Source organism: Equus asinus, chromosome 30, assembly GCF_041296235.1.
Source record: "Equus asinus isolate D_3611 breed Donkey chromosome 30, EquAss-T2T_v2, whole genome shotgun sequence".
Taxonomy (NCBI): domain Eukaryota; kingdom Metazoa; phylum Chordata; class Mammalia; order Perissodactyla; family Equidae; genus Equus; species Equus asinus.
The window spans coordinates 5,943,686-5,952,840 of record NC_091819.1 but is presented as its reverse complement, the minus strand read 5'-3'; the positions used below and the strand labels follow the sequence as shown (position 1 = coordinate 5,952,840).

At 34.2% G+C, this 9,155-nt stretch overlaps 1 protein-coding gene across 9 annotated transcripts in view; it reads right to left on the bottom strand.

Moving 5' to 3' along the window:
- Positions 1–639: 639 nt before the first annotated feature.
- The window catches only part of KCNT2 (potassium sodium-activated channel subfamily T member 2), a 347,942-nt gene continuing 339,426 nt past the window's right edge, over positions 640–9,155 (bottom strand). For 8 of the 9 annotated variants that reach the window (XR_011499412.1, XR_011499413.1, XM_044762850.2 and 5 more), the window contains 2 exons: positions 7,957–8,041; positions 640–2,521 (listed from right to left, as the gene is read on the bottom strand). Coding sequence is in view for 6 of the 9 variants with exons in the window: in XM_044762850.2 (XP_044618785.1) it covers positions 2,410–2,521; positions 7,957–8,041 (197 nt within the window). In the remaining 3 variants the exon portion in view is untranslated. The remainder of the gene's footprint in view (positions 2,522–7,956; positions 8,042–9,155) is intronic. The other variant, XR_011499411.1, reaches the window with a different exon arrangement.

Here is a 9,155-nt window from a genome sequence, read left to right as displayed (position 1 = left end):
ATTTTTAGTTTTATAGGAAATATCGTCATGTCCTAGCTTAAAATCCTAGTCTTGCTGACTGTCATAATGCAAAAATATTAAATTTGAGATCTTGTGGGTAAGTAGAAGATTTGTAAAATCTTATATTTAATCCTAAAAATAAATGTAATGGAATAAAGAAATGGCAACTCAAAGAAATGTCATACTTGACTATTGATGTGCAAATATGAAACATGTTAATTAAACTCATTATTGTTCTTCATTATATATATTAGTTCAATTCTGCCTTTAGTTTGAATAATTTACATCAATATGTGTTTGTCAAATATATTTCACCTGTGTTTATAACATACACACATATGCATACAGTCTTTGTTTTAAGGTATGCTTGCGATTTTAAGTAACACGTTATAAATTTTGCTTCCCAATCTGGTTAAAGAAAATTAAAGATAGGCTCTCCCTGTTTTAGAGGAAGTTCTTGGTGTTCTTGTTGTCCTGAAATGAGAGTAAGGTAAAATACTAAAAACCAACAACAATAGGTATTTCATATTCTCTAAGCCAAATTATACAATGGCTATAATCTATAATTTCACATTTTATGATTTATATTTTTATTTCCATAGAATTACTTGGGGGAATATTGGGCTTTCTTTATCTATGTTGTGTTTTTTGTTTTTTTTTTTTGTCTTTTTTTTTGTGTGTGGGGAAGATTTGCCCTGAGCTAACATCCATTGCCAATCCTCCTCTTTTTTTGCTTAAGGAAGATTAGCCCTGAGCTAACATCTGTGCCAGTCTCCCTCTATTGTATGTGGGATGCCTCCACACCATGGCTGATGAGTGGAGTAGGTCCACGCCCAGGATCCCAACCCATGAACCCGGGCTGCCAAAGCAGAACAAACAGAACTTTAACGACTTGGCCATAGGGCCAGCCCCCTCTTTATCTATGTTTTTCTAATCCTTCTATTTTCCTTTCAATTTATCTGCCTCTTTATTAAAAGAAAGGATAAAAAAATGTCTCTTTCTAGTCTTATATGTCCTATTTTCTGTTGAATGAAAATTCAATGTCAAATTCAGAAATTAAAAAAATTAAAATTTAGAAGAAAAATATCTTTTTAAGTTTACCAATGTCTCTTTCATGGCAATAGCTTTACACATTCCACCTACCTGGCAAGCTATGCTCTCGTGCTTTTCAGTCTGTTTTTGAAGTGGAATAAAACAATCCAGATAAAAGCATTGGTGTCACCAAGGGTCAGTTTATATTTAGTTTAAAACTATCAGATTCTGCACGATTTATATTAAATTCAAATGGCAAAAACTACCCACTTTTATCATACGCTTTTTCCCTCACAATGTTAAAACATAATTCCCATAGATAATTTTTCAAAATTTTCCAAATTTTTTAACATATTTTTTTGCATATGATTATTTCAATACTAAAGGCACAAAGGAGGACTTTTAAAGTTTTGAAATGTCTCTGTATCCCATGAAAAGTATAATTTTGCTTCTTTGAATTTTAAAGTATCTTTCTTATGAAATATACTGTATAGATAAATGAAAAATATTAAAGCTCAAGAATCTATTGAAAATCATTACTGCGTATTTCAGCTAATGATCCAATTCTTGGATTAAATTTGTCAACCAATGCGTTTTAAGTATTTTCTCTGTTAGGCATTCTTTTAAGAGAACAACAAATATTTGTTTTGGTACACTTTTCTTGGTGTACAAGGTGTGTGAGACAGAAAGTTAGCAAAAATTTAGGTACTTATTTCTTTTTGTTTGTTTTGGTGTCTTCAGTATGACAAAACATGCTATGAATATCTCAAACTCTAAGATGAATATGATGTCATATGAAAAGGCAACAAAAAAGATTAAAATGACTTAAAGATTTATATTCTAAAGCAAACTATGATTCTTACACAAAAGTCAGCCACAGGAGTTTGTTAATGTCTATTCAGAGAAGACCAGACATTTATGATGAGCTCAATTTTATGAAACAGCAAGTTTAAAGAAGATAATATGACACATTTAATTTTTAAGAGGGGTGACAATCTTCTACGTCCATTGTGATGCACCAAATATAGCTGGATTTTCATTTTACTTTCATAAAACCTTAATACTTTTAAAAATTGGCTTCACACAGTTTGGATTATTGTCAAACAATTAAATATCAGCTTTAAATTTTTGTGTTTTAATTTGGGTTTTCAAAATCATTCCATTGATGTCTTTATATATCAGTAGGAGTACCAATAAGCAATACTTTAAATTTCAAAATAATCTACACTTCTAAGAGGATGGATTTTTTAAAATATGAGAGAATTGAATATATTCCAATCTAGTTTATTTCATTCCAGCAACATTTTTTTCCTCTAAGACTTAGAGTTGTTCCAAGACACATCCTTGTAGGAAAAAAAAGTCTCTTATTTTCTTTTATCAAAGCTGAGTTTCTTCCCGAGAGTCTGGACCAGCGGCATTGCAGATGCTGTTTTTCCGACTGGGTTCACTGTTTGGAAGGTATGCCAGTGGATCTGGTCGGATTAAGTATCTAACAAAAGAAAACAAAGCAATAACTGTAATAATAAATAAAGGCAAAACTAATCCACACTGACACTTCAGATTGCTACTTCAAATTTATCTGTTCAGTTTTTGGGGAATCTAAACTGTGTCTCTATATATAACATTGGCAGAAAGACTCACCATTTAGTGACCTGTAGAATTTTGCTTGTATTATTTCTATTCCTAAGAAGATTATGATGATGAATGCTGATAACTCAAGTATCACTATCCTTCAGTTATGACTCAGTTCAACACCCTCCTCTTATCAAAGTTTATGTTTTTAGTCTTTTTTTGTTTTTTGGGGGTTTTTTTGGTGAGGAAGATTGGCCCTGAGCTAACATCCATTGCTAATCTTCCTATATTTGCTTGAGGAAGATTGTCCCTGAGCTACCATCTGTGCCAATCTTCCTCTATTTCACATGTGTGACGCCACCACAGCATGGCCGGATGAGTGGTGTGTAGGTCCATGCCCAGGATTGGAACCTGCAAACCACAGGCCACCAAAGCAGAGTGCACGAAGTCAACCACCACACCACTGGCTAGCCCCCTATTTTAGTATTTTGATTTATCATCTCCTACTTTGGCGATTTTTCTATTAAGGAGACTCAAATCCTAGCCACGATTCTTTTATTACTTAACTCCTCTTAGCCTTATTTTATTATTCATAAATAAATTTGATCTAAATAATTTCTATAGCCTTTTTAATTTAAATATTCTATGATTCTTTAAATTAATGATTTAGTAAAGGTTACAGAGAACATTATGCATAGATAGCTTTTTTTTTTTGAGGAAGATTAGCCCTGAGCTAACATCTACCACCAATCCTCCTGTTTTTAATAAAGAAGAGTGGCCCTGAACTAACTTCTGTGCCCATCTTCCTCTATTTTATGTGTGGGATGCCACAACAGCATGGCTTGGGACCTGAACCAGGCAATTCTGGGCCGCCAAAGTGGAGCATGCGAACTTAACTGCTATGTCTCTGGGCTGCCCCAATAATATTTTAATTACCTGGAAATTTATTAATCTAAGATTTAGACGATGCTAGAGTAAGCAATCATGCAAAAGAATAAAAGATAATTCTTAATTCATTCTACTAGTAAATAGGAAAATGTTCATCTGCCAAACTCACACATTTCAATAACGTTAGGATTTGTTTTAAGAGAGATGTTTTACTTCAGACTGTCAAGTGATGTGAGCATCCACTTCTTGAGCACCTCAAGAATACTGCGCTAGGACCTGGGAATATAAAAAGTCACAAATCCTGGCCCTGTCCTGCAGAAGATTTGTATTGTTTAATTTATGAAGCAGATATCAAGAAGAAACAGAAATTCCAAACATGACAGAAAAAGAAAAAGAACAGAGAGAATAATGGAACACGATTGAGGAGGTCGGCTTGTGCTTCTCTGGAGGCTGGAACAGAGGCACAGAGAGGCAATCCCAGACATGGACAGCAGTGGGCATAGGCAAGGGATGCTCCTGATACGTTTAGAAGGTGAGCTGAACTTCAGAAGACTGGTTAGGCCAGGAAACAGTGGTAGGTAAATTCAGGAAGAAAAATAGAAAACAGCTAATGAAGAACTTGAAGTCTCAGGATAAGTAGTTTCAATTTCTATTCCAAAGGCAGGGGGAAGACACAGGGGGGGAGAAGAAAAGTATCTACGCATAACGCAGCATCTCAGAAGGTCTTGTGTCAGGTACAAATGAAATTAGTATTTCATAGTTCTATAATAATTTTAGGAGGTCCAAAAAATGAAGAGAGAAGCTAATTTAAAAGTGAAAACTCCAATGAAGACTATACTTTTCCTCTATAAAGTAAAGGAAAAATATTCATAAAATAGGCCCCTTAATAAAAATGAGAAAAGGCAATTTAAAACACTACAGTCTATTTCCTTCAATCAAATAAAAGTTGACATTCGTGTCCATGGACCTATTAACTGGATTTTGTTATCTATGCATTCTGCCTAGTAATTACTTTAAATATCAGTAGCGTCGTACATAGATCGATGAAGCAAACTAATAGTGCCCATTAAGCTTTTTAACACCGTATCTTCTAGTGATTTATTTTTCTTTGAATCAAATTAATGTTGCTCCTTCATTTAAAATGAACTTCTGAAAGTGGTTTTTTAGAAAAACATAAAAGGTGTGAGTATAATCCATTGTCTCCGAAATTCATTGATGTTTCTTTCTCTATTATTATCATTACTAAACCTATGAGTCTATTAAAATAAATTTCTTAAAAGTGGTTTTATGTACTACTGGTCCCAGTTGGCATTTTTTTCATGATATTTATCATTGTTTCAGTTATAATAAAATTTAATTATCTCAATGCCACAAATACACATCATTGCAAAAAAGGTTTTTTATAGCAATCAAGCTAATGTTTTAGCTTAAAACTAATAAAAAATAGTAGTATTCAAAAGGTACAAAATGTCACATTTGTTTTACCCATATACATTGTAACATATGTATTTTATTTGTAAGTTTAAAAGTTTGGGGAATTATTTCAAATTATAAACATCTATTTGATGGAAGGGCATGGTCACAGACTCAAAATGCTAACAACATCTTCCCATTCCATCAAAAATAATCACGGTAAATAATTATTATATTAGGCCCAAGAAACTTACGAATAAGTAAGGCCCAAAATATGAATAAGTTAAGCATAACTTTTAAAAACTCTATGTAGTTAATACAATTAAAATAATTTGAAAAAAAGGTCTAAGAAGGTTGGAATTACAGTGGCAGATTGGACAATTAATAAAAATTGCCTGATTTTATGGGTTTAAAGGAAAGAATACATGTAAAAATATGGACACAAGAAAAACAGAGTAGTTTAGTTTTATTATAGTAACATCCTAAGTGAAGTCTCCAGAAGGGGCAGTTGAAAGCCAGATGCATCATAAATAAGATATTTTCATCTAACTTAGTCTTTCATAAATTCGACGTCTCCCCTGGATGTAATTTTGACAGTTGCCTTAAGAACTCTAGCAGCTGAAATTACCATTCCGATTCCCAAAACTCTTATATTGTAACCAGTATCATCAGATGGCAAAATAAAGCATTTTATATTTGCTGGTTGTATCTTAGGTGCATTATAAAAATCTTTTCACACTGATTTCGGGTCAGTCACTCCTGCTGATGTATTTTCCTAAGAAGCTTTTGAAACACATTCATCTTTCTGCCCTAAAACTGAACATTAGTCAGCAATCCAACTACTTTCTCTAATTTATGTACATCTTCTTTGGAAAAGTCATTCTCTTTTTGGTTTTGTTCATCTCAAAGACGAAAAATAAATAAACATTTTCTATATAGAACTAGCTTCTCTTTAAAATTCCACTACTCTCTCTATATATGTTTTCTAGACATTTCCACTGAGCACACTGAACAATGTATCTGAACATCAGCCCATCGTCTCTCTTTCCTCCCCAGCCAACAACTCTTTTCCTGCTTAAAAAAATTGCCTCCCTATTCTGACTTGTTTCAGTGAGCCATCCTTTTTATTTTTTTGCAATCACATGGATTTGAAATCTTAAAGCCATGTTAGATTCCTTTTCCATTTCCCATACCAATGAACAAGTCTCACTCTTTGCCTGTATAAATTTATCTACACAAGACTGCCTTTACAATCCATTATCCTGATGCTACAACAGATTCTTAGCTCCCTCACACCTGCATAGCAGCTTTTTAACTGGCTTCTCTATTTTTAGGCTTGCTTCAACCCTAATCCATCCTGCCAATCAACTCTATTGCTTCTTGCAGAGCTCTTAAAAAGAAAATCGTACCCTTTCCACCCAAGCCAAAATCTTCCACATTACTGGCAACATACTAAAAAAAAATAAAGGGACCGGCCCCTGGCTGAGTGGTTAAGTTCATGTGCCCTGCTTTGGTGGCCCAGGATTCACCAGTTTGGCTCCTGGGCACACACCCAGCACCGCTCATCAGGCCATGTAGTGGCAGCATCCCACACAGAAGAACTAGAATGATTTGCAGTTAGGATATACAACTAGGTACTGGGGCTTTGGGGAGAAAAAAAAAGAGGAAGATTGGCAACAGATGTTAGCTCAGGGCCAATATTCCTCGCAACAAGAACAAGGACAACAGCAACAACAAAAGTAGTCTTCTAATTCGTGGTGTATAACCAGCTTTAGTTTTAAACCACTTACATGGATACATTTGAGGCTCTGCATCACAGAATGTTCTCACCCCTCGTAGTCTCTGACCTAATAACATATTTTTCTGATTATAGATACAAACACATCCTGTGGACCTAACTCACACCCAGCAAGAGTTGTGGACCTTTGGCATTCGTTTTACGTCACTAATACAATCTGGAGTTAGCTACCTGGGGTAAGCAGCTCCTGATCCAGGCCATCCTCAGGACCATGGACTTCAAGAGCAGATTCTTATTAAGAATTTCTCTGCTAGGATTATACGAACTGTCAAAATGCCTTTTCTAAAATCTTGCTTATATCGCTAAGTGCTGCCCATTGCCTGTAAGGCGGAGTTTAAACTCCTTATTTTGTCATCTAAGGTCCTTCCAAAGTCTGGGTTAATATACGTTTTCTATATTATGTTTAACTAATTAAACAGCAGAAATGTTAATGAGACAAAGTGCTACGTAGTGTTGCCAACTGAGACACACAATGTATCCCCATGTGGTGCATGTCTCAAGCCATCTCCCTGTCCTGGAACATCCTCTGCTCTCCACCTACACAAATTCTATCTCCCTTCAGAGTCTAGTTCAAACCTTGCCTTCTTCGTAATCACTGTAAGTCACACTAACATCTCCCTCCCTGAATTTAGAAAACACTTTCTCACTCAACTGACGCTTAATTCATTAGTGACAAGGTCATATTAGATTGCAATCAAATTCTTTAGGCTTAAATTGTAGTTTTGTTAATTAGAATATAAGCACTTCGAAATCAGGGGAAATGTCTTATTCATCTCTGTGTCACACTTTTAAGACAACACTAGTACAATTGTACGTGCATAACATATTTTTTGATGAATAAATTGCTAGCTTTTTCTAATCAGTGTTTTGACCTGTTTCATTTTGGCTTTTAGGAACTCTAAGGTATTTAGAACTAGATAGTGTGGGATATTGCAGGTTTTCCTTTAAGCTTTCTTCCTATTATTCCACATATTTTCTCTTATTTCCCCAAATATATATTAGCTCACAGAATACAGATTCAATGCTGCTATTTCCTTCTTTCATACTTCTACAATCCTACAATGCTTTTTTATAGCATTACACACAGCAATACATAAAATGCATTTATTCATTGAACGCAAAAGTTAGACTTGGAGTTTCCAAGCATTTATATTGCAAGAAGAATAAGGAATTATAATGGTGGAAATAAAAATATAAAAATAAATAGTGCTTTTGTAAAAATAATACCTTACGTAAGCTATGGGTCAACTTACACAACATCATTCAGCTCCAGTCTGGTATCTGGAGAGGGATTAATCAGGATGTAGGAGAGGGTACTTTGATGATCATTCATTTCATCTAGAAGATAAATAAATGCCAATTTTGTTATAACACTTACAGAAAATTGCAGCAATTGTTGTAGAGCATCTTAGCATCAAACCATTTAGTTGTCAACAAGAACTTACCATAGTTTTGCCCACAGCATGATTGTGTACATAACTTTGACTATTTTCAAATTACTGTCATTGGAAATATCGGACAGGTACTCATTTTTTGTTTCAATAAATGATGAAAATAAAGTATCTAATTCTGTTCAGAACAGCCACAGTTATATTCTACCCCTTAAGCTATTACACTGAAAAAGTATTTCTATTAAAGACATAGCTAGACAAGATGTTTACTTGATTAATTATGCCTTTTTAATTATAAAAAATAATTGTGGTTTAGATGGCCATCCCAAAAAGGAATATTCATATGGGATATGCTGTTAAAAATCATCTAGTGACATAGTGTTTAGAAACCACAACAGAAATATATCTAAAAACTTGAAGGCCCTAAATATGTCTGACTTGGTTTCATGATATATCTGATAAAAGCCATTCTAATGTTTTTGCAGAATGCAAGGAATCCTGTGGACCAGCATTTAACTGTAAGTTTTAAAGGACATATACTACTCAATCATTTGTTTTTCCTCTAAAACAATATATATTTTTAAAATAAAAGGCTGTGTCCTTTTCATTTTGTGAATTCACTCTGAAGACATCATCAGGCTTCAAGTTTGAAGAGCCAACTTGACATTATACAGGACATTGAAAAAGAAAACAACTTTAAGATCTCAAATTGTAGCTGCCAAGGCTATGATAAGATGTAAATGTAAGACCGTGTGAACACACACTTCAATACACATTAATCCTCCCAAGAGCAAAGTTTCTAGGTTGTGAGGGTGCTGTGTAAAGACCTGCTCAACAGTCATAGTGGCCTTCCAGCCACCTCAGTTGCACACAATCGTGGTTCCTGAAAGAAGTACCAAATTTTGCAGCTTGATCCAAAATCTAAGAATACATTTCCCACCAATAGAGATACATCAATACTCAAATAACTACATAAAAATAAAGTAAAAGTCTTTTTTAAGACAACATAGATGAATAATCTCCTGCACTGGAAAATACGTATTATTTTCATAAAATAATGT